The 18,683-nt window shown below is 34.0% G+C and overlaps 3 protein-coding genes across 4 annotated transcripts; 2 read left to right on the top strand and 1 right to left on the bottom strand.

The window, feature by feature from the left end:
• The first annotated feature begins 1,728 nt into the window (after positions 1 to 1,728).
• LOC21392798 (putative cyclin-D7-1) lies at positions 1,729 to 4,766 on the top strand. Its single transcript, XM_024172815.1, has 6 exons — positions 1,729 to 1,986; positions 2,170 to 2,262; positions 2,396 to 2,497; positions 2,741 to 2,957; positions 4,043 to 4,176; positions 4,509 to 4,766. Exons 1-6 carry the CDS (start codon positions 1,729 to 1,731, stop codon positions 4,764 to 4,766), a joined length of 1,062 nt encoding a protein of 353 aa, XP_024028583.1.
• A 2,399-nt stretch (positions 4,767 to 7,165) lies between these two features.
• LOC21392797 (light-harvesting complex-like protein OHP1, chloroplastic) lies at positions 7,166 to 8,015 on the top strand. The gene is made up of 3 exons (XM_010109028.2): positions 7,166 to 7,384; positions 7,520 to 7,642; positions 7,731 to 8,015. Exons 1-3 carry the CDS (start codon positions 7,226 to 7,228, stop codon positions 7,797 to 7,799), a joined length of 351 nt encoding a protein of 116 aa, XP_010107330.1. The 5' UTR covers positions 7,166 to 7,225; the 3' UTR covers positions 7,800 to 8,015.
• Positions 8,016 to 8,119: 104 nt separating this feature from the next.
• Positions 8,120 to 17,041, bottom strand: LOC21392795. Of its 2 annotated transcripts, XM_024172822.1 has the most exons (12): positions 16,636 to 17,041; positions 16,399 to 16,513; positions 16,207 to 16,280; positions 16,053 to 16,099; positions 15,826 to 15,976; positions 15,690 to 15,734; positions 11,608 to 11,812; positions 11,460 to 11,521; positions 11,231 to 11,331; positions 9,037 to 9,091; positions 8,899 to 8,946; positions 8,120 to 8,589 (listed from the first exon to the last, which is right to left on the bottom strand). In XM_024172822.1, the coding sequence occupies exons 1-12, from the start codon at positions 16,862 to 16,864 to the stop codon at positions 8,411 to 8,413; spliced, it is 1,311 nt and encodes a 436-aa protein (XP_024028590.1). In that variant the 5' UTR covers positions 16,865 to 17,041; the 3' UTR covers positions 8,120 to 8,410. The 2 variants fall into 2 exon arrangements, with proteins under 2 accessions (XP_024028590.1, XP_024028591.1); XM_024172823.1 differs by lacking the exons at positions 8,120 to 8,589; positions 8,899 to 8,946; positions 9,037 to 9,091 and adding an exon at positions 9,557 to 10,335.
• Positions 17,042 to 18,683: the final 1,642 nt, after the last annotated feature.

Here is an 18,683-nt window from a genome sequence, read left to right as displayed (position 1 = left end):
TGCATATATTCGAGAGAGAACAGAGCGGAGGGAGGAGAGAGAGAGAATGGCGAGAGCCTTCACGGCGTAGATGATAATTGAGTCGAGTTCGCCGGTTCTTCGGCGCGATTCAGAGGAGGGAGAAGGAGCAAAAACAATAGCGACGAGATCAGCTTCTTTATCTTCACTCGCGAGATCGAAGATCAGCGAGATCGAAAACTCCGGCGAGAACTAGATATGAATACTCCCAATCAGTGTCTTCATCTTCCCTCGTGAAATCGGTGTCACGAGTCCTAGAACGGCGTCCTAAGTTCGGGGAAGAGAGAGAAACATGGGGAGAGGAGAGAGAGAGAGATTGGAGAAGAGAGCCAGAGCGAAAGAGAGAGATGTCTGAAGATTAGGGAAGAGAGAGAGAGAGGACCATGGGGGACAGATGGGAAGAAGAGAGAGAGATCAGTCTGTTTTCATTTTTTATCCTCGAAGAGTTCATACTGGTCAAGGGCAGAAAAAAATTTAGAGAGAAGAAAGAAAAGGAAAACGGAGAAAATGAAAACGGTCTTAAATCGTTTTCAAATTTTCAAAAAAATGACAAAAATGTTTTTATTTTTAATTTTTAAAAAATTGTTGCACCAAACGCGTTTTATCTATCCGTTTTCATTTTTCATTCTTGAAAAATGTGAAAAACGTTTTTAAATATAAAAACAAACGGGGACGATAAAATTTGATATTGATGTAACAACAATTTAGAACAGAAGCCGCAGGTATTTCTTTTTCGCATGCTAAAAATTTCACACTAACAATATTGATTGGACCAACATTACCGAGTACATCAAGGACAAGTGTCAAACTAGAAGTGCTTTTGTTGATGAAACCAAAGCAGTTAAAATGCAAAAGGAAAATTGAAGAATAGAGAGTTTTGTGTTGTGTGAGAAAAAAGGAATTAATAATAGTTTTTTTTATATTTTTCATTAGTTAAATTTACATAAAAAATTATTCTATTTTGTATATTTTTTTAATATAATATAATTTTAACCGGATTTAAAGTAAGGAGGAAGAAGTCCCTGAAAAATATTCATTATTAGAGACTCATGATAAGAAAGCATGGGGGAGTTGAGGAATACTCACGACGTGGGCCCCCACGTTTCTAGTAAAGAAAGTGACCTGACTCAACTGCAAAAGGTGGGGCCACTCTCAAACACTTTTTGAGAGTTAGAAAACTAGTACCCCCTCCAAAATCTCAAAAATATGTCTCCAATTGACAGCTCTTTTCCAATCCTCTCCAACATTGACGGCCATTTATGTATTAAACCCACAATCACATAACCAACCTCGTGCTCTCACGCAGTTGGTTACGGCGGTCAAATTACAAATCCAAAAATATCTAATAAATGCATTTAACCCATTTCATGAGGGACGTGTTCTTATTTTAATTTCCCTCCCCCTCTCTCTCTCTCTCTCTCTCTCTCTCTCTCTCTCTCTCTCTCTAACTACCAACTTTATATTACCTTCCCACTAACTCTATTATAAAACCTTGTTCTGAAAATGAATCCATCATTTAACTGATCCTTTTTTTTTTTCCTGCATTTTTTCTTCACACCCTTTTCTTTTCTTCTGCACTATTACACTCTACAGAAGACAATTCCCCCCCAAAAAATGATTTGACTTCATTAACTCATGATTTACTGTTGTTGTACAATATTCTTCTGATCAAGTTCTTGTAGCCCTATATCTAGCTTTCCAAAACTGTAAATGGAAAGCTTGCTTTGTGATGAGGTTTGGCCTTTTTCTAGCCCCATAGAAAACGAACTAGTTGAGAAAACTACTTTACATGGTGAGGATCACAATGGTGAATATTGTTGTCATATGAGCATGGAAGATTGTGAACAGGCTCTTACTATATCCCTAGAGGACGAAAAATCTTACGCTATTACCCCTAAGTACTTAGAATATCTTGCGTCGAAAAAATTGATCGTTCCTAGGTTTAAAAGCATTCAATGGTTTATCAAGGTCAGTGTTTAAGATTCTCATAGTAAAAAGAACTCATATATCACTGTTTAATTAAGATGATATCTACTAACCTTGCTCATTTTTGACTAAACACCAAGTTTAATTAATTCATTTTTACCAATATTGATTCTTAAATCAGTAAATGGTTTATTGAATTTAATTCGTTTTCTCTGCCAATTACAGTGTCGAAGTCGCTTGAATCTCTGCTTTGAAACCGTTTTCTATGCTACAAACTACCTTGATCGCTTCATATTATCTATGAATCAGTGTAATATTGTAAGAGTTTTTCCCCTTTAATTTGCTCATGGTCTATTTTAAGTTGTCAATGATATTCTTGAAACTATCACAGATAATCAGATTCCAAATAAAATCGAATAACAAACAGTATTGATCGATACAAATTTTGTAGGAATGGAAATACTGGATGGTTGAATTGCTCTCTGTTGCATGCATCTCCATTGCCTCCAAATTCAGTGACACCACTACTCCTACATTGCATGAAATCAATCTGGTACGTACATTTTTTTTTCACTTTTCCTTATTGCTCCAATCAGGTACGTACAACTAATTGTAGAGAAAGTTGAAAATTTGATCATGATGTTATCAGCTTCTATATTAATATTTTTTTTTTTACTTTTTAAGTATATTAGCACAGTATATGCAATTGATCACATCTTGCTAAGAAATCTTACTATATATTTTTTGTACCTAATTTTTACATTAATCTGGCTGTGTACGTATAATTAAATTGAAGAATATGGAGGATATGGAGCACTTGTTTCAGCCAAGTACGATCCAGAGAATGGAATTGATGATTTTACAGGCATTAGATTGGCGTCTTGCTTGTGCCACTGCTTATTCTTATGTCGAAATGTTTACACGTGCCCTCCACGTGACCTCCAATGTCAAACCTCATCTCCAACAAGAGATTGTGGCCCAAGTCAACGACTTGCTTCTCCGAGCCATTTCAGGTTATGATATATACGCATGCATTCAAACAAATTATACGTACATACATATTATAGCCGTCTATATATAATAACCAGAGCTAATCTCATTTTTAGTCCCGGAACTATCTATATATATATATTAATTTGTTCCATAACTTTTAAAACATTTCTGAACGAATATCCAATTTATGAAAATTTTCCAATTTAGTTCTTTCATCTATTCCATTATTAATAAAATATCAACTCAAAAAGACACGTGAGGACGACATGCAGTTTCATATATAGAAGACAATTTTGTAGTTTTAAATTTTAAGGGATGATTGGCAAGAAAACAAATCTAATTTTTTCATCAAGATTTTAATAATCGGATGTATGTAACAGCTAATTTGAGACAAATAATTGATACTTCAAGAACTTGTTCTGGAACAATTTAAATGTTAGGGATTAAATGAGATTTAGGCTATAATTTGGGATCTAAAAATGTTAATTAACCCTAAAAACAACAATAAGTATAGTGCACATGTATAGTTGACCGTATAAATTAACGTCAATATTACTTCCAAGATACATAATTTTGAGACTTTTGGTAACATATCTATTACTTCTCCGGAAAAAAAAAGAAAAAAAAAAAAGGAAAAAGGAATGAGGGGTACCGCTTCTGAAGCGTATAGAGCTCTGAGAAAATTTGAATGCCCATACTTTGTTTAATGTGGTTGATCTTACAATATTATATGCTCTTGGCGGAGCAGATTATAAGTACATGTCTTAAATATTAATCATGCACAATGTAGAGAATATTATAGCTTTCTGTTTCTTCAGGCAATTGTTTATATACATACAAACTAACACATGCACGCTCCTATATACAGAGAAATGTACAGACATCCTATATACATAATTTATGTTTAGTCATATACATAAATGTGCGTGTATATGTATATATATGTGCTGTGTATGTTTATACATATAACACATGACCTTGTATGTGTAACTATATTATATCGATCGTACATATATGCTTTTCTTGATATATATATATATATATACACACACACATATATATATATATAGACTTATCAACGGAGACCAAATTAATGACCCTGCAGATACGAAAATGCTGGAGTTTAAGCCAAGTGTGATTGCCTTATCTGCTATATGGTGCTGTCTAGATAAGTTACATCCAACAGCACCCATAACCCTTCCCTCCTCTCTTGCAGGATTCTTTAACCAAGATCAAAAGGTAATTAATTATACGTTAGAATTATATATATATATATATACAATAATTGATATTATGTAGATATATATATAATTGATTATTGTATATACACTAATATATAGATGTTGAGAAACACCATATGCAAAATTTGTCTAATATAAGTATTAAGTCTTGAATCTTTCTATGTATATAAACATTTCACATCTCTATGCACTTTTTATATAGGACAGCACACATATACATTTTTGTCAGCAATAGATGCTTACACACAGAGTGTACGTTACATTTATTTAATTTATTCTTTTATTGATAATGATCATGATTTTTATTGTCTTTGGCTGTGAATTGTGTAGGATGATTTGGTAAGGTGTCATAATACGATGGAAATGCAGTGGATTAATGGAACTACGCTATTAGATGATGAGGGACAGTACTGCTATAATTATTGCCCATCAAGTCCCACAACAGTGTTGTTGAAGGAGCGTATTAATCTACCTGATTTCAACGTTGATCTCTCTCTCTTCCATATACAACGTCCGCAATTCAATCTGGATCCTTCAATATCAAAGAAAAAGCCTCGAAGAAGTGAAGGACTATATATGAATCAATAATAATAATTAAAATAAAGAGAAAAACAAAGGGTAATTTCCTTAATTTTGCTACTGTTGTACCCATGCAAAATAGTATGCATAATTCATTCTTCAAAAATAAAAGTTTCTTGTTTTAGTTATGCTAAGTAACTAAGTTGTACATTCTTAATATTAATCCATCTACCAAGATAATCTATTATTAGTAAATCTAATATGAAGTCTTGAAAGTTGAAACACATATGAGATACGAAGGAAGTTATTTGAGAGATGATCTTAAACAGTGTCATTTGTGAGATGATAGAGAAAGCATGATTGATCATATTATTATTTTATTTGTAAGTTAAAAAGACAACCTTTAATGGGACATTTTGAAAAATAAAAACTTCATCAACACACTAAATAATTAATGCAGCGATTTATAAAATGTGACTCCACTTCATAAGTTTTCCATGTGGAATTAGAAAACTTGAGTTGCCTACAACAATTAGGCTGTATGAGAGCGTTAAATCCATTAGGCTGTATTTTTCCGTTATTATCTATAACATAAATAAATAACATACTTTATACCCTTGTTTGATTACATTTTTAAATTATGGTGACTTGAGTGTAGATCTTGAGTTGAATTTGAGTTATAATTTGAGTTAAAGTTGTAACTTGAGTTTGTGTTTGGATGTGCACATTTGAGTTGTAATTTGAATTGAGAATCTATTTGAGTTTGTGTTTAAGTGGGTCAAAACTTGAATTTGTATTTAGATAATATTTTAATAATAACTCAATGGTGATGAAAAATTTTAATAGGGTATATGGGTGGGATTTTATTCGTCTATTCATTGTAAAAGTATGGAAAAAAATAATCTCAATCGGAATTAAAACGAAAAAGTTATGACATTTTTAAGAATAGAAAAAATACTGTTCATTAACTAGAGTTTGAGTTTAAGAACTTGAGTTGAAGGAGAAATTTGAACTAGCCCCAAACTCAAGTTAAAACTCAAATTTTACAAATGAACATGAACTTAAATAAAGTTGTAATTTGAGTAAATTTTTTTTGAGTTTGACTTCAAAAAAACAAACCCTTTATAATTAGGGAGAAAACGAGAAATACCACTCAAAAGATGTCATCAAATTATATCTACTAAGTGGTATAAACTTAATATTTATGCAGCTCAATCCACTTAAAAATATCTAATCTATTTATGTTCAGTGATATAATTAAATATAAGGTTGTGGACTTCGGTGGCATGCCGCGTAATTTCAAGCATACGCGGAGAAATTTACAAATCACCATTGATGGATATATCAATTTTTTCTTTTTAATAAAGGCGAACAATTTCATTCATTTTAAACAAATACTATATTTGTACATCTTGTAGAAATACCGAGATTGAGATTAAAAAAAAAAAAAAAATTTGTTATAACAATAATAAAAAGCGAACAAACAATTACTAAAACTAAAAACAATGAGAATTTCTTTGTGCACTCTTTCTATATCAGATGTACCTAACTCTATAAAGAAAATAAAACCGAGCGCCACAAAAAAAAAAAAAAATCTTCAACTCTTTCAAAAAGCCATCCGCCTCTAATTTAGTTTCTTCTGAATAATACGATATCATACATGTTTTCAACATTTATCTGTGCCCACCTAATATTTTCCAAATCTGTCCTTCAAAATCTATGAAACTGACGAGAAACCACAAAAAAGAAAACAAAAATAATAAACTTAAACATGGTACCAAACCAGTTAAAGATATCTAAATGAACATATATTTTTTTTCATTATGCAAGTACTAAAAGTTGCACAAAATATAATAAAAAAACAACAACAAAATAAAATCTCACTTTATGTGGAAAAAATGCCGAAAAATGGGATGAAAATTACAAGAGAAAAAGAATATTAACTTTTACGTAAATAAATGTGTATAATAATTTCAGTAATATGTTTGAAACTAATAACAGGGGTAGTAATACATAGCATTTTTCATGCCTGATTTTTTTTTTTTTTCCCTTTTTCTATTTTCCCTTTTTTATGGAGAGAATGGAGACTGAGAGGCCAAAGATCCATTGTCCTTCGCCGCTACACCACCATGCAGCATTGTTGCATTAAATATATTCTTCCAAAAAGTATATTTAAAAAAAAAAAAAAATTCTATGGTGATAAATAAGCAATTTCACCGGAACACATGTCAAGCCGAACAATGGAAATAGTATCAAAAACAAGATCTTTTAATCCTGTGCGGGACAAAATCAGAAATGTACAAAAATGTTCATAAATCTCCACCCACTAATCTCCGGGACCCACCAAAAATATATATCGTAAGTGCGTGTTTTTTGGAGCCTTCAACGTGGCAAAATCTGGACCCCATATTATGTAATGACAAAAGAAAATCCCACGTAAGTGTTGGTGTGTGTGTGGCTAAGAAGATAAGCTAAAGGTGGACAAAAAGAGCAGTTTTCTAGTCTAGAACAAGAAGAAGGGAAAAAAAATGGCAACTTCAACAGTATCATCTCTTTTACCATCAAGAGTTTTGACAGAAAAGCATCAAAATCCACAACCATTTTTGGGTAACAATGGAAATTTTTGGTGCACAACTTCCAAGAATCGGGTCTCCTTCAGGCTACAAGCTGTGAAGCCTCCTCCTGGAGTATGTTCATGGCTCTGCTCTTGCCCACTTTTTTTTTTTATTTTTTTATTTTTATTTTACGGGGCAATAAGTTCCACTTTGTTTGCATTGACATTGAAGATTAAGGAAATGGGTCTGGGTGTTTTTCTTTGTCAGGTGATAGTGCCAAAAGTAGAGCCAAAATTTAATCCCCCATTTGCGGGATTCACCAGAGTTGCTGAAACATGGAATTCTAGAGCTTGCATGATTGGTCTTATCGGTACTTTTATTGTAGAACTGGTGTGCTTCTCTTTCTCTATTTCTTTTTTATTATTTTTTTATTATTTTTTTCCCCTTTTTTTTGATAAATATTTGCTTGAATTTTCAGATATTGAACAAGGGTATACTACAGGTGATAGGAGTGGATGTTGGAAAAGGTCTTGATATTCCTTTGTGAGTGTAATTCATCTTTTATTCGCTTCAAAAAGTTGCTCTTTAACCACATATTGATCTCTGTAAACACTCGAACAATTGCTCAAATATCACGACTGCTGTATTTTGTTATTTATATTATATTACAGTCATCTGTTTACATCACGTTGCCTCCTCCTTTTCACCTTTTGAATGAGAATTCAGCCTTTTTGCTACGGTATTTTTCACTCTAAACCCGCCAAAATAACGGGGCCTTTGTAACATCACTTGCAGAGTCACTTCTACTAAACACTGAAATTATATATATATATATATATATATATATATAAAAGATGAATTGTGATACATTTCAAGTTCTCTAATAAGTCTCAATTAAATCTGGGCATCCTACTATTTCTTGTGCCTGAGGTTACAATTTTTGAACCGCAATTTATTGTTCACTCAGTCTGTACAGAACATTGGAAGCCCCTTGATTTTATTCTGTAATTCACTACTTCAAAACTGGTTTTTGGGGTTTCTCTGGCAAAACTACAGAGGTTATACATGGCATTGAACTTTCATACAACTGTTCTATGATTTCACAAGACGCAAAAGGTAATGTAATGAGGTCTGCAGCTGGATAAGAGTGAAACTAGTCTACAGGGCCCTGCTGATTCGAGTATCTATAACCAGCGTTTTCGAAGACTCTTCGGAAATTGCTAGTGCCTCGGCCAACGAGAGTCTGCGGTTTCTCCATGCAGCCTCTGCCCAACTCTTCATTTCCTGCCCTTGATCCTTTCTGTTCTGTTGGACACAAAGTACTTCCGCATAGCCACCTATACAATTGAACAAAATCTATATAAATCCTCAAAATTCTCTTTCTAGATCAACATAGCACATTGACATAATGATGACCCCTGCGTCGAGCTAATAAGATGCCAATGGTATTGTTTTTGATGCATTATGAGACTTCCATACTCCAATAAAATGGAGAACAAACTCAATTTTTACAGCATATATTCCAGGACGCATCACTAGTAAAAGTAAAGGTGATCTTGTTGGTCATTGCTGAGGTATAAATCATTATATTGGATATGTTGCAATTAATACATTTATGAGAACTAATCTAGATGCTTGGCTACTACCTCTTGCAAGGGCAATAATATCACTTCTTGCGACCTTTGCTTCTGCACCTACAGAGACCAGAAAATAAAAAACGATGACGAATATAGAAGGGTGTTTGATTGGTTAAAATGAGAAGGAAAATGACATCTTCATCATACCTTCAGTATCCAAGGGCGGAGCTTTCAGCAATTCTAGAGCCCTTCTATAAAGTCCCTGTAAGCGATAGTTTTAGGGGGAGTAACAATACACAGAAGAAATCCTCAGGAAAATAAAATGAAAACTGAAGCAGCACAAGTTTGTGCAAGGAAAGTCGACACCAAAAACCCAACATATTTAACAAAACAACATTCAGAGATGATGATGATGGGCCAACGAGAATACTTGGCTAGGAATCCAAACTCTTTTGAAAAACTAAGCAAGACTTGAAAACAAACTAGTTCCCCACTCCTAGCAGTAAGTTGCGTGGGTATAATGTTAAAAATAAGAATTACTAGGGACTAAGGCGTGGTTAAATTGAGGACTCAATTCCCAAAGTACTCGCCACCCTGATCTACGTAATAGGTTCTCCTAGCCAGAGTCCCACCACGTTGATATTTAAAAAAGGATTTTTTTAGCACAATTGCCCTCTGAACTTATCGTACGTTAGCAAATTGTTCCCCGAACTTTTAATTTTCACAATTAATCCCATCAACTTGTTTAGCAGATGCAATTAGCCCATTTGATAAACGTTATTGTTAAATCATTAACAGAAACACCACGTGAGACGTGCACATGGGACATTTGAAAGGGGTACCTCAGGCTTTTGGAGAGCAGACTTCATGACAAAATACACAGAGGGAAAATGGGTTTCTGAAATTTAGGTCAAAATCAGTGACTCATATTTTAGTTTTCCGGCAACAGATCGGTGAAATTAGCTTGGGCCTTTCGCTCCTCATCTTCCTCTGGATCTTTTGATACCAAAATCACGTCAAATGAGTGTCGGATTCGCCCAAATCGGACGAACAGCGGCGGCGCACAATGAGGTCTTCGAAACTCCAGCAACTAGCGGCGGAGAAAGACGGCTGATGAAGGGAATCTACTCTTCATCGCCTTCTCAGTCCAACTGTACCTGTGGTGCACCTCACCACCTCCAACAGGAAGAAATCCGGCAATAGCAGCAGCTGTTACTCTGGCCACCTCATACGGTACTGCTCTGGTGGGAATCAGATGGGAAAATGAGCGGGTTTTGCTTCGTTTCTGCTGGGATTGAGCAACAAGATCACAATCTTGTCGTTTCTGATGAGTGGCATCGCCGGAACAGCTTGGGTTCAGCTTGGGTTTCCAAAGTCACCAGTACTTTCAGTGTCGGCAAGCACTTTTGCCGCGATTTCTTGGAGAACAGCAGCGATGATTGCTTCTAACTGAACCTAGCAATTGTACTATTCCGCGAGAGACTATAAAGCAATCGAGGCAACAGCCTGTTCGGAACCAAAAACATGAAAACCTTATCTGATGTGGGAAGGAGAATGAAAAGAAAGAGAGAGTGAGTGAGAGAGATGTGGGATGATACGTATCTGATGGAATATTTGTCTTCTAATCCAATAATGGCCCTTTGGCCATGTCAAAAAAGATAGTGCTAAGCCTTTTTCTAATAATTAAGGAATAAAGAGTAGTTTATGTTTATGAATAAGGAGTAGTTTATGTTTATCAATATCTTATTTCAAAATTATTGGATACAGAATACCGGTTATTCCCTTCGAAAATCATACGTGACCAGCACGTGTATATTTTCATCAGCTTTTTAACATCTGTTTATCAAATGGGGTTAATTGCAACTGTTGAACAAGTTAAGAGGGTTAATTGCCAAAATTAAAAGTTCAGAAGGCAATTTGCTAAACCACAAGTTCGGGGGTAATTGTACTAAAAACCCTTAAAAAATACCAATTAGTGTAGGTGGTTTTAACTTAATTACAGGCAAACCAATGCCCTAAAATAAATTAAATCGATCTAGTTCTGTGCTACTTCAAGTAAAATGGAAGCTAACCAATATGGGAAATGTTAGACTAAGAAATCTAAAATTTGACAAATTCAATTTCAATACATTTTTTTATAAATAAATTAAATCGATCTAGTCACTGTGCTACTTCAAGTAAAATGGAAGCTAACCAATATGGGAAATGCTAGACTAAGAAATCTAAAATTTGGCAAATTCAATTTCAAATACATTTTTATTATAAATAAATTAAATCGATCTAGTCACTGTGCTACTTCAAGTAAAATGAAAGATAACCAATATGGGAAATGCTAGACTAAGAAATATAAAATTTGGCAAATTCAATTTCAAATGCATTTTTAGTATAAGTAGATTCTAACCTCTTGAATCAAAAGAGAACTTGAGCGCTCTTGTGTTGCTTTTCGCCTAAACATTAGAGCTATCGAGGTTAAGACAACTCCAACCTTTGGATGATAAGAACCTTCATGGGAGTCACATGAGCACGGGAGTTAGATTCATCATTACCTGATGTCGAGAGGGCAGAAAATAATTCTGATATGCTTTACATAACTATCGATTAACAAAGAAAGCAATACAAAAGAAACGAACCAAAATCTTCCTCTGCTTTTGTTAAAGCTCTAGTCAATATATCTTCAGCATCACCAAAGTTCCTATCAGTATACAAGTGATGCTCGTGTTATAAGAATCATGATTCCAACAAATAGCAGAGCGAGGTTGAAGAGTATTTAAAAGTTACCCAAGCTGTGCCTCGAGCTGTCCCAGAGCACATGTGGCTGCTAACAAAACCTCCTCCTGGGACATATTACAAGCAGCTAAGGAATCTGGGTTGCTGAAATCTTTTTTCTCCGACAGTTGCTGGACAACATTCTGGTATAATTCCTTTGCCAGTGAAAAGTTGTGTGTGGAATGCAAGAATTCTCCATAGGATAGAGTGGCACTGCCTACACATCATGAAAATTTTCAAAATAGAATAGTTTTTTTTTTTAATAACAGGCTACAGGACATCTGATCTTTCATGATACGCGTATTGAAACACGTGGGAACGGTCACTATGGCTACATTAGATGATCTATTTGCACACTAAAACAGTCCAAGTACATCGCCTATGATTATACACGATCATCCACCTACAGCATAGGCTAAAGTCCCTCTTTTCCCCGCCCTCTCCTCCTCTACAAACGCATAGGCAATTGCCTGGACGGGCCATATCATGCTTCACAACAAGCACATCATTCTTTGGTTTAACTGCACAAGTTTTCAGGTTTGCACTGTGTCACAATCTTTCCTTGGATACATTCAACAAAATAAAAAACTCTATTATTGGAAAAATGTCAGTAACATGTGGTATTTAGTAAACATACATCTCAAGAGCGAGTTGTAAATTCCTTTTAAAAAATGCAATTAAAAGCTACTAACCTCAACAGATGAGATAAATCTTCTGAATATGAATTGTTGAAACCTTTCAAAAGGTTGATGCTGATTACTCTCAAGTCCCAACACTTACCCTCAACACAAGCTGTCCCTAAAATTCTTTGAATGTCATATAAAGCAATGTTTAAAATTTCTATCAAGTACTAAGGTGTATGCCTTTGCGAGACAAGGCGTAAGCCTTAAGGTGCATTGAGGTGTAAGCCTCAAACTTGAACAATCATAGATTATTTGAAACAATATGAAACATCAAGTATTTACATGCAAAATCCATAAACAATGTCTTCAGTATACATAAAAAGGCCTTTTTATCACTAAATAAAAAGTGAGAAATCTAAAATAATGTCTCCATAACAGCTAAAAAGTCCTAAAACGATAGTCATTCACCACAAAACATATAAGTCTAGAAGCCTAAAATAAAGTAGGCATAATCTTACGGTCATCCCCCGTCGTAGAAGTAACGACTAGCAGGAAAGGTAAGTTTGTGGTTTTTACGCCTTGAGGCGCGCCTCATGCCTAGGTGCTGGAATTTCGCCTCAAAGCCTACACTTTGAGGTGAGGGGGAAGAGGCACACGCCTCCGAGCAGCGCCTCAAGCGGTGGTTGAGGCGTGCACCTTTTTATTTTGTGTGTTTTCTGAGTTTGTTTAAAGCCCAAAACAGTCGGGCCCAAAAATAAAAAGAATCCACCTAGGCCCTCAATCGTTAAGAAAAACCCTAAGAACTAAAGAAATCAGACAGACCAGCCGCATATTTCCTTCACATTCTTCCTCTTCGCATCTCCTCCGTTTCATCAACCAAGTCCAGAACCAGCCACGGGAACCAAGTAGAACCATTCTTCAAGTGAGACTGTGTAAGAGGATCAAGAAGGGTGGATAGACTGTGATTGTGACACTAACAGTCAAGAATTTGTCGACAATGAGAGATTTAAATTGGTTGATCCTTCTCTTAGTAGTGATGATGATTGATGAGTTGGGAGATCTAGGCTTTTAGAAGTGCTTTATGAACCTTATGATATTACGATTGGATAACTATTTAGGAGACGTCTGATTCATGGATTAGAATCATAAGATTAGAACCATTTTCAATTTACGTGTATTTTTTGTGAGAGAAAACACTGTAGCAAACCATGAACCATGATTCGAATCGGAGTACGAATCTCCCAACCAAACAACCCCTTAGTCTTTTTTATGCCTCTAGCAAGGTTTTAAAAGGCAAAATCGGGCTTCGAGGCATTTTGCCTTTATGAGGCGAGGCGTAAGCCTCAAGGTGCTTTGAGGCATAAGTCTCAAAAAATGCCAATAAAAAATTTTGAAAAAAAAAATAATAATAGCAATAAAAATTAAATCCATACTCAATAATCATTAAAAACAAGAAATTTAACCAAACAACCAACATCAAAATACTTTCTCCTTCAAAATCCGTGTTCTAAGCTCGTGCACAATTGGGGGTTCAAGACCTCTACCATAGTTCCCAATTGATCAACACATTAAAATAGGAGGGGCTCCTAGCAATATTAAACGCAAGCGCATTTTCATGAAATAAATTAAAAAAATAAAAAAAAACCTACCAATGTCAAGACATACTCAAGAACGCGCCTCTTTCACTTGTTGATGTTCTAAGCAAAGGTCCTTCTTTGTTTGTTTCATCATCATCCACATCGATCATAAACATGTCCATGGGACCTCTAACTCCTCTTTCACTAATTACTTGTCGTGGTTGACTAGTACCACCTCCACGACAAGAGCCAACATATCCATCACCAAAATACGAGCCGACATCCACCATTTCTTCAAAATTTCGCTGCGCCAAGTGTTTTTCAGCAGTTGCCTTGTTCATATAGTCACTAATTTCTTTCTTCACTTCATCAAGAACCTTAGGACAAGGTTTTACATTCTTATGAGTGCAAGCAAGGTGCTCTTTCATTCTCTTAACACCTCCTTTAACAATTTGATTGCAGAACACACATTGGAGGTAAACATAAGTCATTTTCTAATGTAATTTCTTTTTCATATTTTCAAGCGGGCCCCATCTCCCGCTACAACCACCACTAGCATTTTATGGAGCTCTCATCCTAATTTAAACTACCAAAAAAAAAAAAGCAACATTACAATCTACAACAGAAACAAAGACACTCCACCACAAAGTCACAACTATTTACTTTTGTTGATATTCAGCAAAAAAAAAAAAAATACAAAAAATACAAAAAAACAAAAACTCTTGAAGAGTCAAACAACAATGCCCACTTAAAAAAACCAAGTCAAGAGAAGAGATTGGAATAGATACTCACTTGAAGAGTTGGCCTGCTCTTTTTCCCGCAGCTAGTTGATGAAGCGGAGGAGGAGAGATGCGATGAGGAAATTGAAGCGGCTAGTTCTGTCTCATTTCTTTAGGTCTTAGGGTTTTTCTTAATGATTGAGGGCCTAGGTTGTTTGGGCTTCTTTAAAATTTGGGCCCGCCTGCTGTGGGCTTTAGAAAAACCTAGAAGACACTCAAAGTAGAAAGGTACACGTCTCAATCACCTCTTGAGGCGCTGCTCAGAGGCACGCCTCATCTCCACCACCTCAAAGCGTAGGCTTTGAGGACGATTTTCAGGGCACATGGCGCACCCCGAGGCGTATGCCTCAGGTGCTTTTAAAAACCATGGCCTCTAGTAGTGAAATAGACTTGTCTTTATGTGGGTTGTTTGGTTAAATTTCTTATCTTTATTGATTATTGAGTATGGATTTAGTTTTTATTACTATTATTTTCTTTTCAAATTTTTTATTGGCAGTTTTTTTAGGCTTACGTCTCAAAGTGCCTTGAGGCTTATGCCTCGCCTCGTAAAAGGCAAAACACCTCAAGGCCCGATTCAACATCACAGCAGGTCAAGTAGCTTATATATACGACTTAGGTGTAATAAGTATGTGTTATGGCCTTCATAGAGTAAGTACGTAGAAATGGGAGTAAGCCTATGGTAAATCTAAACTTAGGACTCAATTCTTGTCTTCTCCATCAAGCAAACGAAGCCTTTTTCTTCAAGTTGAAATAGATCAATCTAGTATTCAAAACTATATTTAGAGAATTCACAACATTTTGAAAGGAAAAAACAAGCGAGGCTCAAGTCAACTAAGGCCCTGTTCTTTTTGCAGGTTTGAATCACAATTCAACCTTTTTAGTTTACTACAATGTTTTCTCTAACAAAAATTTGAATTTCAGTTCAAATTCTCATCTCAAATCTATGAAAAGAACACTCAGTAAGTATCAAGGCTATGCAGATATTGCAAGGTTAACATATGGCTTTAAATTTCATTTTAGCGTAGCATACTTAAATAAAGTATTGGTAAAATAATCAAAGAGGATTTTTTCACGCATTCCAATTGTAATCCGTTCACCAAGAAAAAGAACCTCACCAGTTAATCCTTTATTATCCCCGGGTACAATGAAGAAAGACTCAGCTGCAAAGAACCAAACAGATTGGAGAAAGAAAAACACTAAGTAAGCACATGATAGAATAATTAGAAACTTCTTTTGCAGCATTAGAACTACCTGACTGAATATTGCCATGAACAAGCTCAACCAGTCCTTTTACGGCTTTAGCACGAGCGCGTATGATCTCACCACCTTCACCACTAGATTCCAGTTCATTTTGTCCTAAAATTTCTAAGCATTTATCCGCGAGCACTTTCGAAGAATCATCCTACACAGGGAGAACTTATCTCCATGAATCCAAAATAACAAATACAATCTAATGAAACATCTGTCTAGAGATTTACCTGCCCAAGCTCTAAGTGTAGCCCAACAAGTGCTTCCATTGCAGCAACTTCACCAAACCCAGATAGATTCTTCAGCCATTTACGTAAAACCCAAAAATAAATAATAACAAAATAAAAACAGATTAAGCAAAAATGTAAACATTTTTCTATTTACCTCTAACCCCAATTGACGATAAGCTTAAATCTTGAACACCCTTGAGTTTTTCTATGGCATCATCATAGTTTCCTCTGGGAAAAAATATAAACATATAATATATATATACACACACATCAATTTTTAAGAATTAGTATTTTCAAATTTGTTTTAATTTAATAAAAATAAATAATAAAAAAAAAAACATTCAACCTTTCAGACAACAATGTAGACATAGCCATGAAGACCAAAGCTTTGGAATCATCATTATCATGGGCTTGCCCTAAACACTGCTCAAGCACAAGCATACTTTCTCCGTACGAATCATCTAAAGTCCACAAACCCAATTATATTATTCTATTCTATTTTTGAATAACAAAAAGAAAGGAAATTTTACATTAATAAAACAAAAATAAAAAGAAAAAAGAGGGGGGAAATTCAAAAAGAGACCCGATTTGTGAGACCTGGCGTGAGAGAAAGCATAGTTGATCATCTGAAGAGAGACAGAGACATGGTTGCCGGTTGAGCCGCTGATTCCGTCGTGGAGAAATCTGGACGGCGGTGATCGCTCGAGAATTGACGGTCGAAGGTAGGTGGGACCCAGTCCCAGCTTCGCGGTGCGATGTACTAGTCTCGAAGTCAGTGCTCTTGAGAGATGCTTTGCTGCGGTGTTTAGCATCGTCGTCGTCGTTATTTGTTTTCTGTAAATAGAAAAACCCTCGATCGGTGCAGAAGGAAGGGTTTAGCTTGGCAGGCAGAACTAGATAGGAAAAATAAAATGGTGAGAGTGTTTTAGCCCAGCACCGCCACCGCCTGATCTTTGAATTTTTTTTTTTTTTTTTTACTTTTATTAGTTATTAACTTTTTTTTTTTATTATTATTAATGGTCCTCATGTTCACCTCGATTGCGTTTTATACGTGTCGGAGTTGATTTTTAATATTTTATTTTTTTATTGGTGTTTTTAAACTTTAAAGTTATTTTTAATTTATTTTTTAAATTTTAAAAATTTTTATTTTATTCTTTAAATTTTAAATTATTCTCACTTAATTTTTTTTATAATTTTTTGTTAAAATTAGACGAGAAAAAAGAGATTAAGTGTGGTCACGTGATTTTTATATATTTTATTTTAACAGAAATTTAAATAGAAAGATCACGTGACTACGTTATTCTCTTTTTTTTATCTATTTTTAACAGAAATTGCTACAAAAAAGATTAAGTGCAAATAAATTAAAATTTAGGAGCATTAGTGATAATATTCCTAAAGTTTTACTTTATTACAATTTAATCCTTATATTATCTAAGTGTTAAATATTTAACAGAATATGTGTAAATTAAGAACATAAATTAAAAATATATAAAATCTATAAATTAAAATAACACAAAAAAAAAAACAAATGTTGAATTGCGCAGTTTATAGTTAAATTTTAGTTATTTTCAATTTCGGTTCTAATTTACATAGACTATCAAATATTTAATAGTTAATTGATGAAATGATTGAAACTAAAAAAATTAAAACCTCATAAACTAACTGTGAGATATTTTAAAAATTAAGAATTAAAATGAGATTAACGGTAAACCTCCCCAACTACTTATGAGATTAACCCTTTTATTTCTGTTTATTATTATTATTATTTTGACAATATTAGTGAATATAGTAAAACTAGCCAACGATTTCTCAAAATTTTATAGAAGGACCCATGTTTCAGTTGCATAAGAATTAAAATTTTTACAAAAATAATTACATTAAAATAAAATATTCTCGTTATTGTTGTTTAAAACTCTTAACTAATAATAAATGCTATTGTCATAAAAATTATAATTAGTATAAGATTGGAATGAGATTATTTTTTAGAAATTTCAGTAGTCATAAATTGTCAAAAAAAAATTCAGTGAATAGTTTATCAAAATTAAAAGGTTTATAGGGACCAAAATGACATAAGAGTGATAATATTAATAACCCAAAACATATTGACTAACTAATTGAGTATGTGCAAAAAAGCGGTCGTTTTTTAATTTTTAATTTTTTTTACTAAATGATTGTTGTTTTGTAAAATTAGTAAAATGATCATTTTATATCAATTGGTTTATTATTGATCGAGTTGATAATAAATCAGGCTTAAGGTATGTTTATTTTAAGGGTTTTGCATAGTTTAAATCACAATTATTGATTATACTACAATATTTTTTTCTCACAAAAATTTTAAATTTCAAAAGTCGAAATCATAAACCAAATGGAGCCATAATGGTTGATCACTAAATGACCAATATAGTGATAAACAAATTTTAGCTAATGATTTATCGGTTTATCAATAATAAATCATTGGTAAATCCATAATAACAATGATATATCAATGGTTGACTGCTCTAAAAAAGAATTGCTTTTGAAAAAATGTTCGTCCATTTACCTAAAAACAAAAAAGTTCAGATTTTAATTCTAAAGGGAAGACCAAAATCGACCATCCAACAATTTTTCTTTTTTAATTTCTAATTTATATTT

Source organism: Morus notabilis, unplaced genomic scaffold, assembly GCF_000414095.1.
Source record: "Morus notabilis unplaced genomic scaffold, ASM41409v2 Scaffold1175, whole genome shotgun sequence".
Classification (NCBI taxonomy): Eukaryota; Viridiplantae; Streptophyta; class Magnoliopsida; order Rosales; family Moraceae; genus Morus; species Morus notabilis.
This window is presented reverse-complemented; position numbering and strand designations above follow the sequence as displayed.